The 22,481-nt window shown below is 37.5% G+C and overlaps 1 protein-coding gene across 1 annotated transcript; it reads left to right on the plus strand.

The window, feature by feature from the left end:
* The first annotated feature begins 160 nt into the window (after positions 1-160).
* LOC122822291 (deleted in malignant brain tumors 1 protein-like) lies at positions 161-20,696 on the plus strand. Its single transcript, XM_044100847.1, has 7 exons — positions 161-307; positions 16,384-16,547; positions 16,858-16,890; positions 16,968-17,279; positions 17,569-17,880; positions 18,170-18,481; positions 19,664-20,696. Exons 2-7 carry the CDS (start codon positions 16,523-16,525, stop codon positions 19,963-19,965), a joined length of 1,296 nt encoding a protein of 431 aa, XP_043956782.1. The 5' UTR covers positions 161-307; positions 16,384-16,522; the 3' UTR covers positions 19,966-20,696.
* The last annotated feature ends 1,785 nt before the right edge of the window (positions 20,697-22,481 follow it).

A 22,481-nucleotide genomic window follows, 5' to 3' on the forward strand; every position in this document is an offset into this window, starting at 1 on the left:
AAAAAAAAATCACAGAATTTTTATGTAAAAAAAAAAAAAAAAAAAAAAAAAAAAAAATCAGTGACCTCGAGAAAAAAAAAATTTCCGTGGCCGAAAAAAAAAAAAAAAAAAATTGCGTGGCCCAGCAAAAAAAAATCTCTGAAAACAGAATTCTGACTGATGGGCGTCAGCAAGCAACCAGCTTCAGAACCACGGACGTGAGTTGTGGCGGACAGCTAACGTTCTGGAGAAAATGTCTGATTTAAGTGACTTTTTACGTGCCAGAGGAGTCCCCGAAGCTTCTATTGCACTAATGGAAGAACAAAAGGTGAGTAAATCAAATGAGATAGTTTGGTGTCTAAAGCCGAACGGTTATGGCTAGTTGTTAGCATGTTTGTTAGCTTACGTGGTTATAGGAATAAACTGATTTACAAAGTTAAATCACACAGATGAACAAAGGATGTAACAGCTGTTGATTGCTGGAATTGTCCAGTAAATGTTTGGTGCGTTTATTTTATTTTATTGTTCTGTTTGAATGTTTTACAATGAAACTAAGGTCAGCTGAATGTCAGCCACCTTCTAAATAAGATGTCTGCTGTGTTAAATTGTGTAACTTTTAGTTCAGTGGAGGACAGAAACTATGGTATAAAGTGACATCAACGTTTATATATGCAATATTTAAAAGGAAAATGCATGACTTGCACCAATCTGCGGCTGGCTGTAGATCTGATCTAGGATCTCTTCACCAATGTAAAAGGTCACTTTAACTTTGATGTGCAGAGTAAATAATTGTCCTTTCTCATCTGTTTGTGTGCAGATTGACTGTGAAAAATGAGAAATAAAGCTATTAAAAAAACCAAAAAAAAAACCAACTGATTAAAATGAGCAACTACAACTTTGAAGTGCAGGTTAGCTGCTAGCTCAGAGCACGAACTCGAGCACGGACAGATAAGGATCCGTAAGGACAGGCCCCACAGAGAAAACAGACAGTACAGAGATTATTCAGAATGAGAAATAAAGCTATATATATATATTTAAAAAAAAATTACCTCCTGATTAAAATTAGCAACTACAAATTTTAACGGAACCACTGCAGTGGCGCGCTCCCGAGTCCGACACAGATCTTCACAGGTGAACTATATTTTGCTGAAGGCGCTAGCTTATACAGCTGTGTGAAGCTGACACCCCACCCACGTCAAAAAATTCAGCAAATAGTCTGAATGGTTAGTGCTCCGTTTGTGCAGGTTTGTGCCGTTAAAATTTTCGTTTGTGCAGTTTTGGTTTCTGAGATATTAAAAATTATTTTTTAGGTCATCTAGAGTTCACCATCCCCCCATATCGCTCCAAAACAAACCAAAGTGGGCTAGTTCGTTAGTGCTTCGTTTGTGCAGGTTTGTGCCGTTGAAATTTTCATTTGTGCAGTTTTCGTTTTCGTCACAAGTTTGCTGCATAATCAGCAGACAGTACGTCAACAATGTGAATATAATTTGTTGTGGACAGGCGGAGTGCGGGATCACGTGGGGTTATTAGAGATTATAGATCACCTGTTGTGCACCTGGTGACTTGAGTGAGTGGGTGATGGGGGAGGTTTTTCTTTTTGCTGACCGCAGCCGCCGCTGTAACGTCGTATGTTTGTCCTTGATCACTGTTAAAATGTCGGATCCGGTTTTTTATGCCTTTTGGACACCTTTCTGTCTTGGATGTCGATACAATAAAACCATTTTAAACCGCATCCAGGATTTGCGTTTTGATCAGCTGGCGCGTCAACAAAGATTCCCCTATTCAGCCGCTCGGTGACTTTATTTGACAGTCGCTGATATAATTGTTCAAACCACCTCCAAAATCAAAGCACAGTTGAACAGGTTATACACATTATGTTAGGGTCAGGGCTGCATGCCCTTTATTAGCAGGATTCAATTATTGTGGAGAGAACGCTACGTTCGTGAGAAAACATTGCTATCTTGAAACATTACTTGAAATGAGACATATTTTTTCTTGTTCTAAGTCTTTATTGAAGTTCAAAACAAAAGGTACACATTGTACAACAGCTGAAAATCTGAAGAATTAAAAGAAGTAGCCCACTTTGGTTTGTTTTGGCGCAAGATGGGGTGACGGTGACGTCATCGGCCAAAATTATAACTTTTAATATCTCGAAAACTAAAGTTGCACAAACGAAAATTTCAACTGCACAAACCTGCACAAACGGAGCACTAACGAACTGGCCCACTTTGGTTTGTTTTGGAGCGATATGGGGGGATGGTGACGTCATCGGCCAAAATTATAACTTTTAATATCTTGAAAACGAAAGCTGCACAAATCAAAATTTCAACGGCACAAACCTGCACAAACGGAGCACTAACGAACTAGCCCACTTTGGTTTGTTTTGGAGCGATATGGGGGGATGGTGACGTCATCGGCCAAAATTATAACTTTTAATATCTCAAAGACGAAAGCTACACAAACGAAAATTTCAACGGCACAAACGGAGCACTAACGAACTAGCCCACTTTGGTTTGTTTTGGAGCGATATGGGGGGATGGTGACGTCATCGGCCAAAATTATAACTTTTAATATCTCGAAAACGAAAGCTGCACAAATCAAAATTTCAACGGCACAAACCTGCACAAACGGAGCACTAACGAACTAGCCCACTTTGGTTTGTTTTGGAGCGATATGGGGGGATGGTGACGTCATCGGCCAAAATTATAACTTTTAATATCTCAAAGACGAAAGCTGCACAAAGGAAAATTTCAACGGCACAAACCTGCACAAACGGAGCACTAACGAACTAGCCCACTTTGGTTTGTTTTGGAGTGATTTGGGGGGATGGTGACGTCATCGGCCAAAATTATAACTTTTAATATCTCGAAAACGAAAGCTGCACAAATCAAAATTTCAACGGCACAAACCTGCACAAACGGAGCACTAACGAACTAGCCCACTTTGGTTTGTTTTGGAGCGATATGGGGGGATGGTGACGTCATCGGCCAAAATTATAACTTTTAATATCTCAAAGACGAAAGCTGCACAAACGAAAATTTCAACGGCACAAAGGGAGCAATAACGAACTAGCCCACTTTGGTTTGTTTTGGAGCGATATGGGGGGATGGTGACGTCATCGGCCAAAATTATAACTTTTAATATCTCAAAAACGAAAGCTGCACAAATCAAAATTTCAACGGCACAAACCTGCACAAACGGAGCACTAACGAACTAGCCCACTTTGGTTTGTTTTGGAGCGATATGGGGGATGGTGGCGTCATCGGCCAAAATTATAACTTTTAATATCTCAAAGACGAAAGCTACACAAACGAAAATTTCAACGGCACAAACTAAGCACTAACGAACTCTTTGGTTTGTTTTGGAGCGATATGGGGGGATGGTGACGACATCGGCCAAAATTATAACTTTTAATATCTAAAAGACGAAAGCTGCACAAAGGAAAATTTCAACGGCACAAACCTGCACAAACGGAGCACTAACGAACTAGCCCACTTTGGTTTGTTTTGGAGTGATATGGGGGGATGGTGACGTCATCGGCCAAAATTATAACTTTTAATATCTCGAAAGCTGCACAAATCAAAATTTCAACGGCACAAACATGCACAAACGGAGCACTAACGAACTAGCCCACTTTGGTTTGTTTTGGAGCGATATGGGGGGATGGTGACGTCATCGGCCAAAATTATAACTTTTAATATCTTAAAGACGAAAGCTGCACAAACGAAAATTTCAACGGCACAAACGGAGCACTAACGAACTAGCCCACTTTGGTTTGTTTTGGAGCGATATGGGGGGATGGTGACGTCATCGGCCAAAATTATAACTTTTAATATCTCAAAGACGAAAGCTACACAAACGAAAATTTCAACGGCACAAACGGAGCACTAACGAACTAGCCCACTTTGGTTTGTTTTGGAGCGATATGGGGGGATGGTGAACTCTAGATGACCTAAAAAATAATTTTTAATATCTCAAAGACGAAAGCTACACAAACGAAAATTTCAACGGCACAAACCTGCACAAACGGAGCACTAACGAACTAGCCCACTTTGGTTTGTTTTGGAGCGATATGGGGGGATGGTGACGTCATCGGCCAAAATTATAACTTTTAATATCTAAAAGACGAAAGCTGCACAAAGGAAAATTTCAACGGCACAAACCTGCACAAACGGAGCACTAACGAACTAGCCCACTTTGGTTTGTTTTGGAGTGATATGGGGGGATGGTGACGTCATCGGCCAAAATTATAACTTTTAATATCTCGAAAACGAAAGCTGCACAAATCAAAATTTCAACGGCACAAACATGCACAAACGGAGCACTAACGAACTAGCCCACTTTGGTTTGTTTTGGAGCGATATGGGGGGATGGTGACGTCATCGGCCAAAATTATAACTTTTAATATCTTAAAGACGAAAGCTGCACAAACGAAAATTTCAACGGCACAAACGGAGCACTAACGAACTAGCCCACTTTGGTTTGTTTTGGAGCGATATGGGGGGATGGTGACGTCATCGGCCAAAATTATAACTTTTAATATCTCAAAGACGAAAGCTACACAAACGAAAATTTCAACGGCACAAACGGAGCACTAACGAACTAGCCCACTTTGGTTTGTTTTGGAGCGACATGGGGGGATGGTGACGTCATCGGCCAAAATTATAACTTTTAATATCTCGAAAACGAAAGCTGCACAAATCAAAATTTCAATGGCACAAACCTGCACAAACGGAGCACTAACGAACTAGCCCACTTTGGTTTGTTTTGGAGCGATATGGGGGGATGGTGACGTCATCGTCCAAAATTATAACTTTTAATATCTCAAAGACGAAAGCTACACAAACGAAAATTTCAACGGCACAAACGGAGCACTAACGAACTAGCCCACTTTGGTTTGTTTTGGAGCGATATGGGGGGATGGTGACGTCATCGGCCAAAATTATAACTTTTAATATCTCGAAAACGAAAGCTGCACAAATGAAAATTTCAACGGCACAAACCTGCACAAACGGAGCACTAACGAACTAGCCCATTTTGGTTTGTTTTGGAGCGATATGGGGGGATGGTGAACTCTAGATGACCTAAAAAATAATTTTTAATATCTCAAAGACGAAAGCTGCACAAACGAAAATTTCAACAGCACAAACCTGCACAAACGGAGCACTAACGAACTAGCCCACTTTGGTTTGTTTTGGAGCGATATGGGGGGATGGTGACGTCATTGGCCAAAATTATAACTTTTAATATCTCGAAAACGAAAGCTGCACAAATGAAAATTTCAACGGCACAAACCTGCACAAACGGAGCACTAACGAACTAGCCCACTTTGGTTTGTTTTGGAGCGATATGGGGGGATGGTGAACTCTAGATGACCTAAAAAATAATTTTTAATATCTCAGAATCCAAAACTGCACAAACGAAAATTTTAACGGCACAAACCTGCACAAACGGAGCACTAACCATTCAGACTATTTGCTGATTTTTTTGACGTGGGTGGGGTGTCAGCTTCACTATACCAGTGTTTCCCAACCCTGGTCCTCAAGGCACACTGCCCTGCATGTTTTAGGTATTTCCTTGCTTCAGTGCAGCTGATTTCAATTGATGACTGATTAACAGGCGTTTGTTGAACTGCAATCAGTTGAATCAGGCACATTAAAGCAGGGAAACCTCTAAAACATGTAGGACAGTGTGCCTTGAGGACCAGGGTTGGGAAACACTGCACTATACAACTGGTTGTAACGTAGCAGAAGTTTAGCAACTCTTCCAGGCCTTATATTTATTCATATCAGTAGCAGATATTAGAATACCTAGCCTGAACCTACATGATTTCACCGCGGTTATGGCCGTAATTCAGCGTTGTATTTTAACAAAACACCTACACGTACATGTTCTTTATCAAACATATGCAAGAACTTACCTCGACGGAAAAAACTTCTCAGCAATCCGGTGAAACTCCTGGTTGAAACTTCAGATTGAATGAAAACTCGCAAGAGATATTCACTTCAAGGGGGTCTGTGAAAGACTAATTCAAATCTCAGTGCACAGAACGTTCAAGAGGTCAATCAACCAATCAGATTAAAGGGTGAGCAAGGCTTTATCAGAGGGGTCCATATATAGGGTGAACATATTTTCATTTGGGAAAACCAGGACACCTTGAAGCGGGCGGCGAGGGGGGTTGTGATTTCTGTAGCTAGCTAAAATAATGCTAAATTAAAAATAGATTAATTAAATTAATTAATATAACTAGTTAGGTTATAATTCAAAGCTTTCATATGACATAGCCTACTTACATTTCAGTCATTCTAAAACTTAACAATGGTTTTTCACATATTCTCACCACACACATTTCAAGCAAGAGCTGGGAGATATATCCTGGCCAAATGAATAAAACATTACAGGGCAGCATGTGCACTAAAACATGTTAAAAGAATCTGTCTAAAACACGATCTTTCAGCACTAGCATGGCTAATATAATAAACGAGGCACTATGGAGCGGTGTACAACCATTTTTTTTTCCTTTTTAGAAATGTATGACAAGTGCCGCGTCTCATTAGGAAGGTAACACAGCGTAGGTAACACTCCTCAACGGTGTACTCTAAAGCAGCGGGTGTGTTTTGGATCAAGCAGGAACCACATGTCAGCTTAACAAATGAACAGCGGCTACTGCATAGGGCTGCCTTCAGGGACAGTCGGAAATTACAGATTTCCTGGCAAATCTTTGCCGATCTCATAAGTATTATATTTTAAAATTACCATTTCCAGTGGGGTGGCAGTAGGGGTTGCAAGGGCTGCCTGGCATCCCTCTGGCTCCGCCACTGCTTCTCACTATCCCACCTGTTGCGGATGTTGTTGGTCCCTTTCTCTCTTCCAGCTTCTTACAACAACCCGTTCTGGTGTTAGTTCTTTGGGTTGTCCACCATCCATGTTGTTCAACAGTAAATATAGAAACCAACAAAATAAATAAAATCTTCCCTTCCAACTAAGCTCTGTCAAAACCACAAAAGTGTTTTGTGACATCAACATTCATACCAAACTTACTTTAGTCTGTAAATATCCCACTTGGTCCTTCACTCAAACTTTAGCTAAACTTCACATTAAACTACCTTTTACCCTAGATGGGTAATCTTGTTTTATCATGTTACAAAAATGTAAAATGAATCCATTCGCAAATATAGAAAACTTTTCTTTAATAAAACAACTTTAAAAAATGGATGAAATAAAAATGTAACAAATGTGAAGAAAAAGTAAGAACTTGCAAGAAACGAAAATTTTACAAATGTGAAAAAAACTGTAATTAAAGAAAAAAAATTAACTCTCATCCATCCAGCTCATATCTTCTTCTTTCTCTTGTTCCTCCTCCTCGTGCTCCTCAGTCTGAGTGACTGCATCTGCTTTTTCTGAAAGATTTTAGCATAAAAAAACCTATATCAGAACACATATAGCAATTCCAACTGAATATAGTAAAATAAATAAATTCTCAGGATAAACCACACCTTGAACAATAAAAAGAATAAGAAATACTGATACGTTGAATATGAACAGATAGCTAATAGGTGCTCACTAGATGACGGTGAATATTTATACAATAATTATTTCACCTCTAAATGAGTGAATGAATGTCATTATTTTGTACAGCTCAATCTTCATTTTGATATATATTACAGTTTTAGAGATTTTTTTAAATATAAAGTGAATCTCTTTCCTTTTATTCACAATACATTTGTAAAAACAACAAAAATACTAAACCATCCAAGAACCAAAAATACTTTCTGCAAACATTACAGATACGTCATGATATACCATTATACCACGTTAATGAATTTTACAATAAGACAGAAATAAAACTTATAAGCAACATGATATACTATACATTTACCTACCATCAGCACAGAAGGCTGCGACATTTTGAAGTGTCTCAATTTTCATGACAGCCTCCATGTGTTTCCTCCTCTCCTCTTCCAGCTGTTCTTGAAGAAAGGCAACTTTTTTCTCTGAGGCCTTCACCTGCCTCCCCTTTCGCTCCACCGTCAGGAGGCTCAGGCGGAACGCCTCATTAGAACTTTTCAAAATTTCCTCCCGTGAAGCGGCAGGGTCGGAGATGTGGTACTATAAGAAAAAAAAAGTTACATATTTTACAATGAACACTAATACTTTACTGAACAACATAAATAATAAATCATATTAAAAAAATAATATGGAGACAATTCCATCACTAAATACTTCATGTGAAAAATTCTTAGTTTGGGAAAAAAACTTTAAAACAGATAAAACATCTAAAGATAACTTAAAACTTGACACAGAAAATAAATAAATCTTTAAAGAAGAGAGTAACATATGAAACATGTCACAACTGACTCTGCAGTTGTGACGTGTTTAAGAAAAGGAAAATAAGTTTACTCAAAGCAGCGAGAAAATCGCTTTGTTGAATGATATGGAAAAAAACAAAATACTCATCTTGCATGTGACCAAAACAAAAGAGATAAACGGAAACATCACAAGAATCAGAATTACATCTAACAATATTTTCATCATGTGAAACGTACAAGTGATTGAGAAAAACTTTCGTACAAATATCATCTACAATAATTTTTTAAAAATCAATAAACTGCATTTCATAAGATATTGAAAGATAATTTATTTTTCTTCCTTAATTAAAAATTCAGAATTAACATAATTTTTGAATAATGAACAGTAATTTAAGCTTGAAAACACTTCATCCATTGCCACTAAAACCATAAGTAGACTGCAATTATAATATATTGCCTTAAAATCTACAAAATTTTAACCAGCTGAAATTATACCACAGAAATCCAAATCAAGGTAATACATTCATAATGTGCTGTCAAGCAACATTGTAATACATTTAAATTAAACAACATAAAAACGAAGATACCACAATGTGGTGAACAAATATGTATTCTATGAATCCCACCAGGAAAGAAATGCGTATTACTTGAAGAGCTACCCTAAATAAAATGCAAAATAAAAATTCAGTACTAAAAAAATGTTTCGACTTGCATCACTCAAAAAAATTCCATTAATAAGAATTCTTCACCAAAACAACCTATGCAACTTGAACATGAGCAAAATATTAAATAAAATTCTAAAATTAGAAAGTTAAAACAATACAAATTGTTTAGAAATATTATTTAGTAATCTACAACAATTTAATCATTTTAATATTGCTTCTGTAGTTGATAGGTCTTCTCCTTTGCTGAACTTTTTATAACACTTCTACCAAAACTGAAATAATTTATTACATATCAATATTTTGATTACATTTATCATGTTGGTGATGTTTAGGAAGGTAATAGCAGACCAGCAATTGTCTGCTGGTCTTTAATAATATAAAGTATGTTGTACGTCAACAAAAATATTGTAATTATATTTTTATGCAATATCAATAAAGAATTTAAGTACTTCGCTTCAAATGAAATAAGTCTTACATAAAACACAGTTAAAGCTGCCTTGATATCAAACGCATGTGATGCTTAAAGTTCGAAACATATGCACACAAAACACGCTTTGGTCGTCAGGTTTATATTAAAGTATGCAGTGTCGAACGCGCTCGAAGCATTGAACACTCCATACAGTTCGAATCGCGCAACTACAAACGTAATGCACCACAACAATCCTAGATGCAATTCACATAGACTTTCAACATGAAACACATGTGCCTGACAACTAAAACGCAACATTTATATTACCCACATGAATCCACACCGCCCTACTGGAAACCTCCATGATTTATAGCTTTTTAATATTTACCTGTAAGATCTCCGTATTTCCCCCCTTCATATTCGTCCCTGGTCTTGCTTATGTCTCCCTCCCACATTGCGTATTTTCATTATTCTGTCCCCCCGTCTTACATTTATCCCACTCCGTGAACTTACGTTCGTCTGTTGCTTAGTCTAATGGCGGCCCCCCTACCTCTCCACATGTCCCCAGTCCAGGCGAAAGTTACTAACCTAAAACTTCACAGGTATGTTTTTATATCCAAAAAGTATTACTGCAAGTCGAACTACTTAAAACTACAGAACCTCATACACAAATTTCTAAACACAATACTTTTTAAAATTAGTTACCAACTAATACACTTACACAGGCCAGCTGAGCTGCGTCCTGGAGGCCCTTAAGGTCCGCGTCGCTCAATTTCGGTAACTTCAATGGTGAAAAGTTTGCCATTTTCTAGAAAACACAAAATATATAGATAATAACAACTATAAAAAGGAAACACAATAAAAACATTAGCTTATTATTCAAATAATACCATAAAATACCTATATCTCTGTCAGTGACCGCAGAAGAAAAGAAAATGTCCGCGAATCTGAGAATATATAAGACCAAAGCTAAAGTAGGCGGTACTAAGAGAAAGACCGGCCCTTCTTCCCAAATTTAACTGGACAAAAATTTGTGATGGACAACAAGATTTCCTTTATTAATGGACCTTACCAGAGGGGCAGCTTTTCATTGGCTGATATATATGCTAAGTACAGCATAATAGCAGTACTGATACAATTTATACACCTTGAAGTTTGTCTGCTGCACAGTCTTACGTTAGCTAAACAGATCAATATGCAATGTGTATTGTATCTGACATACACTAAAAATTTTATTTTAGCAGAAAAGGCTTTGGACTAAACTGTTACTCATGTTAGCCTCTCTAGCACCAAGTACAGCTAGTCAATCAACCATCGCTGTGTTCAGGGAAGCACTGATTAATAATCTAGAAATAAATATCAAGCCTGGAAACTTGATATAGTAACGGAATGAATGTTATGTTTTTAACATAATCTTTGCTCGTCTTGCGGGACGCAGGCGGTTACCACAGTAACAGGTGTGCTTAAACTACAAAGAGAGACAGTAAAAAGGTATGAGTGGTTTTCAGTTCAGTGGTTATTTTACCTTTATTTAGCTTTGCTGTGGCGCATTACAGCTGCTGTAGTTTCTAAACGTTGGACTAATTACCTCGTTCGTTTATGAGTAGGCTATACGTCATTTACAACAAACATCAAATACAACAAATATATTTAATAAGATTTTAACAAATAAATGGCTTCTTTACCTTAACAGAGCTCTTTGGTTCCTCTTATCAGTCTGTAGCTTCTCATATTGACGTCACCAAATTTCAGATCTTCCATAACTGACTGACACCTGCTGGCCTCAGGTTTGCAACCACCTTGTGACTGAGAAACCAGTAACCTCCTCCCAGATGATGACATGAACTTTTTTGTTCCTCTGTCCATTCTAGTAGCTGATATATTGTGAAAATCCGGTAGAAATGATGCACTAATGGAGTTGTGTTTACATAGAAAGAATGCACTATGAGTCTTTGCAACATAGAATCAACAATCAAAACACAACATCAAGTCAGGTTCCGTCAATAAATTTGCAATTGATTACGTTTCAAATACAACTCTAAACAAGTGGGTTTTTAGTTGAGATTTAAAGAAAGTGAGTGTTTCAGCTGTTTTACAGTTTTCAGGAAGTTTGTTCAAGATTTTTGGTGCATAGATGCTGAATGCCGCTTCTCCTTGTTTGGTTCTGGGGAAGCACAGCAGAGCAGAACCAGAAGAACTGAGAGGTCTGGAAGGTTGATACAACAGCAGCAGATCTTTAATGTATTGTGGTGATAAACCATTCAGTGATTTATAAACTAACAACAGTATTTTAAAGTCCATTCTTTGAGCTACAGGGAGCCAGTGGAGGGACTTTAAAACTGGTGTTATGTGCGCTATCTTCCTGGTTTTAGTGAGAATGCGAGCAGCAGCATTCTGTATCAGCTGTAATAAATGTAATAAAGATGAATGTGCTTCATCTATACTCTCTAGTAGAACAATTTCACACTGATTTTGAGTTAATGGGGCACACGATTTGGAAGCTATTGAAGACATTATATTATTTAATATTAAAATTATTTATCCAACCATTTTCTTACACGAGGGGTGTCAAACTCCAGTCCTCAAGGGCCGCTGTCCTGCAACTTTTAGATGTGCCGCTGCTGCACCACCTGGATAGAATGATTAGGTCATTAGCCCCACCCACTTCCGACAGGAAGTCACCTTTTTTTCCTGCTGTATGTCTTACTTTTCTGTTTTTTATATGGATTTAATCCAGTGCAAACCCACTTAAAATGATAAGGTGATGACATCTGTCAATGCTGGCTGAACAGTGTTGGCGTGGCCAGATGGCAAATGTCAGACCCTCGCCATATTCATACGATTGTCTTTAAATCACACATGGATGATCCGATTGGCACCAAACTTGAAATGTAAGACCTGTGGTAACCTTTCAAGAGCTCAAATGTTTTGAAATGTAATTTGACTCCACTGCGCCCCCTAGGTTAATCCATCCGCTATATCTCCGCCGTAAATGGACTGATCTGCGCCAGATTTTTTTGTGAGTCGTCGGGGAGCGCTGCCGAACGCATTCATGTGTGTCGTCTGGCGGGCGATCGGGCGGGGAAGGTTCGCGACAGCTCCCGCTGCGGCGAGCGGGCGCCGGCTCTGGAAACGGTGCGAGGGCTTCCGCGGCGGCTGGAACTCCGCGGTGGCCAGTGAGCCGGAGCAGCGCTTGCTGCGAGGGCCGCATGAGGCTGCTTGCAGCTTTAATTACACTTATTGTTGATAGGTGTGTGATAGGTATGTCAATCAGACATTTATAGCAATACGGAATAAATCGCGTCAGGTATTGGACAACAACAACCAGCTGTCATTTTAGGCTAGCTTAAGCTAACCTGAATATTTACAACATTCTTGTTGATACACTGACATTACTTACCTATTGTCTTTCAACCACTTTGAAAAGCTTTTCTTCGTCTCTCCAACATCTTTATCCTTCCCCCTCTTCCGTTTTCTGTTTTGTGCCCCGGAGTTTTTTCTGCGCCCAATATTTAGCTCCCTTTTGCATTACAACAAATTTAAAAGAAAAAAAAAAAAACGCGCCTCAGCGCGTTCTCGTAGGGACGCAGCCCAAGCTATTTGTATGGGAGGGGAGAGCAGCTGGCAGGAGGGAGAGCGCCTTATCAGTGCTGTTCCTCTGTTATTGATCATTTCATGCACACACAGCTGTTAAGTACATAAATTGCTGACTAGAAAAAAAATCTCCCTCATCGTTTTTTGCGCCCCTCTAGTGCAGCTGCATACGCTGCATAGCTACCTTTTGCGCCACTGCCCCTGTACCTCTTCACACTTAACAGATGAGCAGCAGCTCTAACCCCGATACCAAAATAACCACTAACCCCTGTTCCAGTGAAAAAGGTGAACAACGTCGTGTTCAGTGCATGTAAAATTCACTTGTGAATATTGTGCTGGTATCAGTATTGGACCAAAGAAAGCAAGGCAGTTGCAAACCAAATTGTGACGCTTTTGATGGGTCAGATTGACTCAAGAAACTCTTAACAGCAGCTGCAAAGAGGGGACATGACTTAATTGTTTAAATTGGCCAAAACAACAGAATGAGTTGTTTTTATTGATTGCCACACACAGTGGGTGTATGCTTGGTATGCATCTCATGCAGGGGGCTGCCTACATTAGAAGCATGTCAACCTTTATGTGTTTATACATACTGGTATTTATGAACCTTTTCCATGAAATGTCCTGTTATTTGGTAGTGATTAAGATGAATTATCTGTGCTTCTTTATTAAAGCTTTTCTGAATGCTTAAACTTATAAGTATCTGCCTTTTGATGTTCTTGGCCAAACTCTAAAATTAAAATATTTATAAAAACAATAAAATATTGAAAATATAGTAACCATGGAAAACCCACCAATTGTTATCCCAATAGTACCTCTACATTTTCCTTCCTCTCATTGCACAGAATTGGGATTTATGCAGTTAATTTAGATTAACTGTGTATTATTTTTATGTTGCTTATGTAAGTTATATCTGACTTCATGAATTGCAGTAAACCAACAGCTGGTCCTGGTGGATGGCTGTGAAATTATTATTGGATTATTCCTTTACAAACACTCATTCATTCACAGCCCAGGACAAATTTACATGATTAGATGTTCATGTGATACTCTTGTTTTGTTTTCTTGCTAAATGCTATGTTGTTCCTGGTTTTCCCCACTCATATGCAGCTTTTGAAACATGAAAAGAATCTTTTGTTTCAAATGGTGATTATACACAGAAACTCACCAAACAAACACTCACAGTTGTGGCCAGAACAAAACTCAAGTGCTGCATGTGTAATGCTCTTAAAATCACTTAGCTATAGACTACAGTTTGTCTAAGTTATAACTGAGTTATAAACAATGTTTCAATCAAGTTTTGATAAACTGAATATACTGAATTCCTGCCACATGGGTCTAGCTCTGGAGACCAGTGATGATGACCTGAAGATTATTGGGACATGGTCCAGCATCAACAACTTGCAATATAATGCATCATGTTAGGAAGTAAAATTTCTCTAAAGGAATGGCAGAACATTGAGTCTTGAACACACCAGTGGTGTTTATACTTTTCCTACATCTATTTATATTCCTGCTGCTCCCTAAAACTTCAAATTGCCTTGTCGTGTGTGTTTAAAATCTTCGGTTTGTCAACAGAATTGCCACAGTAACAAAGATGTTTACTACTTAAACTGGTTTCAAGTCAGTGAAACTTGACGTTGATTATTATATGCAGAGTTAATACAGTTTACTTATATTGAGATATCAACATTTTAACCCGTAAATCAAAACTGACCAAGCTGACTGACAACAGCTTTAAACTAGTTTTTCACTGTTATAGAAATGCATGAATTAGTTCCTAAATGGGAACAAAAGGAAATAAAATATTTTAAAGGATAGAGTCTATTGTAAGTTGATCAAGTGAATGTTTATTGAGTTCTAACATTTTTTCCAGTTGGAAGATTATTAATGAAGCAGTACACTAGGCTTATGGGAAGGCAGGTTTAAAACAGGAACACTGCTCATTACTTTATTTGCAGTGTAAAAGTAGAAAATGTCTTCAGAACCAAAATATGTATGTTGGAAAAAGATCCATTACACATATGTAAATCCATCTGATACACTTGGAAAACAAGGTAGAATGCAATGTTATTCATAAATGTTATTTATTTGATTGGAAATCTTTCAGTAAGTTTTGCTACAAGCTGAATTTAGGATCTCAATGAAATGCTCTAAATCTCCTGGTAGATTGCGACACACTTTCCCCCTATTCTGCTTTCAATTAATACAAAACACTGTACAGCAAGATTCTTCTGCAATTATTTTATGGCTTACCTTCCATGTGGATAGGATCTTCTTGTAAACTGTCAAGGCACCCCCAGTTTCTACCTACGATTCTTATGATGGTCACAAAATCATCACTATATTGCACTACTGTGTTAAAGTTCATTTTTTGTTGTTCCTTTGTAATACTGTTTGTCTGAGAAACAGAACTTTAGGTTTTCATGACCTGTAAATAATAGTTGTCATTACACTTTAAATATCCCTCTCAGAGTAATGAATATATGAGTTTGGCTTTTCCAATAATCAAAACAAATTATCGATTGAACTACATCTTATTTATTGAGAAGACTTCACAGATAACCAAAAAATATGTATAGTAGGCTCTGATAGAGTTCAACAATAATACACAGAAAAAATGCTATTGGATGCTCTACATTATTACAACACAACACCCACATTAATCCAACTCAACTCAAATTTTAGGTGGGTTACTCACTCTGCAGAAAACTTCAGATTCATTCAACATGATCTACCCATCAAGTACCAACTCCTCCACATTCAGATTTCTTGAAGCCAGTAAAAGGCATGAGGGAGATTACTATTGTTATTCTGAGAAGACAGTGAGGAATCAGACCAAATATCTTGTATTGTCCAAATAAAAACTGCTGTTGTAAGAAAGTTTTTTTGTTTTTTTTTTACATTCTAGACAGAATTGAAAAGTTAGTGTGAATTCATATCGCAAGACAACATAGCTTTCAAGTTGTAGTTTGTTGTGATGATATTTATCATCACAAAAATCCAGTTATTTTCACAGAAGAGTGTTTGGCACTTCCAAGCACTTCTGTTTGGAGATCTTTTATTTTGGTAAAATGTAATGTACTGCAACTTTGAATATGCTATCGCTATGCAAATAATTGATTTAAATTAAAAATATACTTATATGAGTAGTCTTAGTAAAAACGTTTTCAAACTGAAGACAGAGAAATATTTTGTTTACATTTAGTAAAATCTCACATCCATAATATAACATAACAGTTAGAGTATGGAAAGTACTCTAAATGAATACACCTATTCATCCAAAGGCAGCTTCATCTACCGGTAATCCTTCACTAATGTTTTGTTTATAGGCAAATTTGTAGGCTAGAAAACCCATTGAAAACACACAGAAAAAATTCCAACACACCTTATTACATCTTACTTCCATGAATTATGCTCTTTGTAGATCTAATTATAATATGCCGAAGAGCCCTAGAGGTTGGTACAGGATACCTGACAACAAGCTCAGATGAAACCAGTTTCAGCACGGACTCTTCTTCGCTGTGCCTCAAGTTAATCTTCTGTTCATATGCTCAGTCAACAGGATGGTGAACAATCTGCTGCTTTTAGGTGAGAAAAATAGATGATTTGTTTATGATTCATGTTTAAAATTTCTACAGCGATCCTCCAAACATTATTGGTTATTCATGCAGATGTGGTTTAACACAGAAGTTGGAAAAAAATAAGGTTATGAAAATGACAATATAATTGTTCATAATATTAAATTAGGTTGAAGTAAATTAGAAATGGTAACAAATTATTTTGAGCAGAATTTCCAAACTTCCATCCCTCATCAAATTTTGTCCTCTGATGATTTATTTATCAAGTATGAAATTAACCACACTGAATGGATCATTTTTGCTTATTTCTTCTACTACAGTCTCTTGTTTCCTGTCTTCATATTCTGCATCAGGTTGGTTCACTTGTCACAAATTGTACAATTTCTGTGGTGGTTCATATTAAATCAAGCTTTGAGTTCTTTCTTTTTAGATAATCTGATCAGATTATCTGGATCAAACGAGCCATGTTCTGGACGAGTTGAAATCTACTACAATGGTGTCTGGGGAACAGTCTGTGATGATCTTTGGGACCTAAATGATGCTGCGGTGGCCTGCAGACAGCTAGGCTGTGGTCCTGCTCTGTATGCTCTACAAACAGCCCAGTTTGGGCAAGGAACTGGACCAATCTGGCTTGATGATCTGGTCTGCTCTGGAAGTGAAACTTCTCTAGCCGTGTGTGGGCACAGAGGATTTGGGATTCACAATTGTGGACACGTAGAAGATGCTGGTGTCATCTGTTCAAGTAAGATTATATTCTTTACATTCATAGATTTTTTTATTTAATTTATTTAATTGTTTCCATTATCAACAAAGTTTATAATAAAAAAAAGAGTAACTACTTTGGACAGATTTAAATTTGATTAGGAATAAAACCTGTGTGGCTTCAAACAGATCCATACTGTTAGGTTTAAAAAAGAAAAAAAAAAAGAAGCAAACTTTTGTCAATGAGTGTTTGAAGTACACTCACAGCAGACATTTCCATATTGTCTTTGTTGAATACTTTTGTTTTTCCATGTTGCAAAAATTTGCAGATCCTTCAATCAGATTATCTGGATCAAACGAGCCATGTTCTGGACGAGTTGAAATCTACTACAGTGGTGTCTGGGGAACAGTCTGTGATGATCTTTGGGACCTAAATGATGCTGCGGTGGCCTGCAGACAGCTAGGCTGTGGTCCTGCTCTGGGTGCTCCATATTCAGCCCAGTTTGGGCAAGGAACTGGAGAAATCTGGCTTGATGATCTGGTCTGCTCTGGAAATGAAACTTCTCTTGCCTTGTGTGGGCACAATGGATTTGGGACCCACAATTGTGGACACGGAGAAGATGCTGGTGTCATCTGTTCAAGTAAGATTATATTCTTTACATTCGTAGATTTTAAAAAAAAATTTATTTAATTGTTTCCATTATCAACAAAGTTTATAATAAAAAAAAAGAGCAACAACTTTGGACAGATTTAAATTTGATTAGGAATAAAACCTGTGTGACTTCAAACATATTCACAGAGTTAGGTTTAAAAAAGAAAAAAAAAAGAAGCAAACTTTTGTCAATGAGTGTCTGAAGTACACACACAGCAGACATTTCCATATTGTCTTTGTTGAATACTTTTGTTTTTCCATGTTGCAAAAATTTGCAGATCATTCAATCAGATTATCTGGATCAAACGAATCATGTTCTGGACGAGTTGAAATCTACTACAATGGTGTCTGGGGAACAGTCTGTGATGATCTTTGGGACCTAAATGATGCTGCGGTGGCCTGCAGACAGCTAGGCTGTGGTCCTGCTCTGAGCGCTCCAATATCAGCCCAGTTTGGGCAAGGAACTGGACCAATCTGGCTTGATGATCTGGTCTGCTCTGGAAGTGAAACTTCTCTTGCTGTGTGTGGGCACAGTGGATTTGGGACTCACAATTGTGGACACTACAAAGATGCTGGTGTCATCTGTTCACGTAAGATTGCATATATTACTGTAAAATTAATCCACCAGAATCACTACTCTGCTTCTACTGATAGAATTTGTGGATAAAAATGTTTTAAGCTCCAGCCTGCTTATAAATACGACAAAAACATCCGTACTTACCATATTTTTTATTTTACATTTTTGTCAGATTCTGTTCCCTTTCTGTGTTTATTTTGAGTTTCTGTGGCTCTGTGTTGTCCCGTCTTCCCTTGATTGTTCCCAGGAGTTTCTTGTCTCCTTGATTACCCTCTGTTTAACCCCACCCGTGTTCTGGGTTTCTCGTCATGTATGTCTTGTCTGCGTGTTGTCACCAGTGTGAGCATTTGCCATGTGCTCCTTTGTGTTGCCTGGTCTTTTGGATTTTGATTTTCATTAAACCATCTTATTTATCTATACCTGGGTCTGCTGCCTCTGCCTCACCACCCAAATCATGACAATTTTGGCGCATTGCAAACAGAAACTTGAATAAAACATAATTGTGAAGTGAAAGGAAAATGGCAAATGTTTTTTAATTCTCAGACATGAACGCCTGAAAAGTATGTCATGTGTTGTTTCTTGCGCTTTGAAATGATTTTGAAATACCACCACATTTTCCTGCATGTTCCTGATTGACACCACCTGCAGGATTATTGGGGTCACCTGGAAAGGGTTGTAGACAAGATATGTTTTCACAACAGTCTCCAGTCTGCCCTTTGTTCCTCTTTTCCATCTTTCTAATTTGACATTGTGTTATTTATCAATGAGCCTTCCCTTTAAGTTTTTAGATTGTTTATATATAGAAAGGAAATAACCTTTGAGTCCTTGCCCAGTAATATTTCCAAAGCCCAGCATCACCATTGAACCCACTGGTGTGGTTACAAGTGGTCAGGTTGTCCACATTTATTGTTCGATCACTGGAGGAGAGGGAGGAGAGTCAATGATCTTCACCAAGACTCCCGGTCCTCATAATGGGTTTGTGACCTCAGGCAGTAACCAGGCTGTTTTACATATTCATAACATTAACTTGGCAGATGAGGGATCATATCATTGTCAAGTTCAAAGAGGAGCTTCTAGCTCCGTCTTTAGTGATTTTGTCCATCTGAATCTGACTGGTAATGTTTTCCTAATTAATTCAAATTAATTAATTAATTGCAAAACTTTGTAATAAATAACATTCTCATTATGTTTTTAGAGATTCCTCCTAAACCAAGCATCACCATGGACCCTGCAGGCATCGTTACCTTTGGTGACCTCATTGCCATCACTTGTTCTGTCTCGACTCAATATCTAGGCGGATCATTCACCCTGCAGAAGACAACTGGATCATTCACTAAGACCCAACAATCAAGTACCAACTCCTCCACTTTCAGATTTCTTGAAGCCAATAATAATCATGAGGGAAATTACTATTGTTATCATCAGAAAACTGTGGACCATCAAACTTTGACCTCGCCTAATAGTGACAGTGTCACAGTTTCTGTTTCTGACAACTAAAGTTATGGCAGGATTAATAAACTTCCTTTGTCAGTTTCCCAAAATGTACCTTTTATTCAAGTTAACTATTTTTACCAATGGCTGCCCTAAACTAATCTAATCTAATGCGTGTTGTATGAGACAAGTGTGTAAGTTGTCACTGTTTTACCAGCAAAGTAAATGTTGGTGCTGATCCAGAGCAGAGGTGGTAGGTTCTATTCTGTGAATAAAAGCAAATTATTTACTATTCTGTAAATAAAAGCAAATAACTGTTTGACAAAATTGATGAGATTAGAATACATAACATAATCCACATTAAAACCTCTATGAGGAACAAACTTTGTGTCTACATCATTTGCCTAAAAAAAAAAAGTGTTTTGTATTATAAAAAAACAAAACAAAAATCAACAACAACAACAACAACAACACTTTGTTTAAATGTATTTTTGTAATTATGGTAGATAGCCCAATGAGAGCAAAAATAAAAAAGAACATTTGTTACATACTGAGTTCAAAAAATCTCCTGCGTAAACTTAAAGCTTTCCTGTGACTTTGTTCAATCATCTCTGTAGCCATTGATACTTAGAATTTTTCTTCATAATTCATTTTATGTAAAATCTTCTATGTGACAAAATATGATTGTTTTATTTTTATATTTTGAGCCTGTTTACATCTCTGACTTCATACTGTAATTACCATTGGTCTAAACTTGATGGCGTTCTTGTCTGGTGGTTCATTTCAATAAATGATGTAGCCCAAAATATGGTTGCTTTTGATTCTGACATTTAAAGAATTGTGTCAATCCTCTAACTTCCTTAAGGTAACTAAAAGAGTAGAATCGGATGAGTAGGAATGACTACATTCCTAGTCATATCTGACTTTATAGGACAGCTTAGTTATTTTGGGGGTACCTCTTCACATCATGCAGAGACTAAAACCTTTGCCAATTTTTGTATAAATTGGCAAAGACAGAGATTTTGTGGACATTCATTTTCAAGTCTTGCCACATATTTACAATGAATTTTGGGGCTTTAATTGTGAATCTGATCGCATGAATCGAGGCTTAATTAAGTCAGGATATGTGGAAAATCCCAGCTCAAACTGCTATCCCAGCTTTGAGAAACACCCCTCTGATTTTGTTCTGGTTGGCCATCATTTCTGGCATGTGTGAGAGACGGACTATACTGCCATCTTCTGGTGAGAGTGGGTAAGCTTCAATAACGGAAGGAAAATTACGTTGGTTGTCTGTACCATTGGTTTCCACGGGTACACAAGTATATAAATTTTCTTTTTATTTTACACGTGTAATCAATAGGTCTCAGCACATAGAAGCAGGGTTGGAGTGAGGTTAGTTTGTTAATGTTATTTTTAATTCAATACTATGATAAAAGCTGTGTGTGCATCCATTACTCCATAAATGCTAATTTTTTTAAGTCAGTTTCTGCACGTCTCTGAACACAACAAAACAATAAAAAGTGTTCAGACAATCACCATTTAGTGAGTCACTAAATGGTGATTCAGACTATCCTTTCACACACATTGTCATTGCACTTGTATACTATAGAAATAACCACTGGTCACTGATCTTTTCATTGTGCAAAAACAATACTACTGTACAGTAATTTTGTGTTATGTAGCTACAACCACGGCTAGTTAATACTTCACTGTGCTCCACCCCGTCGGTACAGTTACTCAGGTATCTAACCAAGTTATCAGACTTGTAGGGCATCGACACATTATATTATCTTCCCTTTATGTACAGTGCTCATCTCTATTCACCTTAGAAAAAAAAAGAAGTCAATTTTTCATGAAAAGGCAATGTGTTGTACACAAATAAATGTTGTGTAAGAAGTACTCTCATCCTCGCTATCCCTCTACAGGACTTTTGATATTATTCATCAAAGAACACCAGGATTTCATGAGCTTTTAGATGTCATAATGAGACTTACTGTTTTACTGTAACAAAAGGGCCCTCTAGTTTATGCTGGTGTCCCTTGTTGGAGAGGAGTCTGTGCAAAACTTTGCCATTATAAGTCGTGAGCATTTAGTTGACACGTTAAATATGACTCTATTAATTGCTTTAAACAGATGATGTGAAGCTCTCTTTTTGATATGAAACCAACAGCTGGCCCTGGTTGATGGCTGTGAAATTATTTTTGGATGATTCAAATTCAAACACTCATTCATTCACAGCCCAGGACAAATTTACATGATGAGATGTTCATTTGCTATTCTTGCTGATATGTAAATCTTGTTTTCTTACGAAATGCAATGTTGTTCCCGGTTTACCCCACTCACACACTGAATTTTAAACATAAAAAGAATCTTTCGATTAGAAATTGTGATTAAAAACTACACAGGAATTCACCAAACAAACGCTCACAGTTGGGAAGAGCAACACAGCAGCTTATCTGGGACCTTGAATGACTTATCGCACAACTCAAGGGCCGACAAAGCTTAATCACTACTTGTGTAATGCTCTGAAAGTCATTTATTTCATAAATTATAAACAATGTTTCAATACGGTTTTGATAAAG

This window comes from Gambusia affinis, linkage group LG19 (assembly GCF_019740435.1).
Source record: "Gambusia affinis linkage group LG19, SWU_Gaff_1.0, whole genome shotgun sequence".
Classification (NCBI taxonomy): domain Eukaryota; kingdom Metazoa; phylum Chordata; class Actinopteri; order Cyprinodontiformes; family Poeciliidae; genus Gambusia; species Gambusia affinis.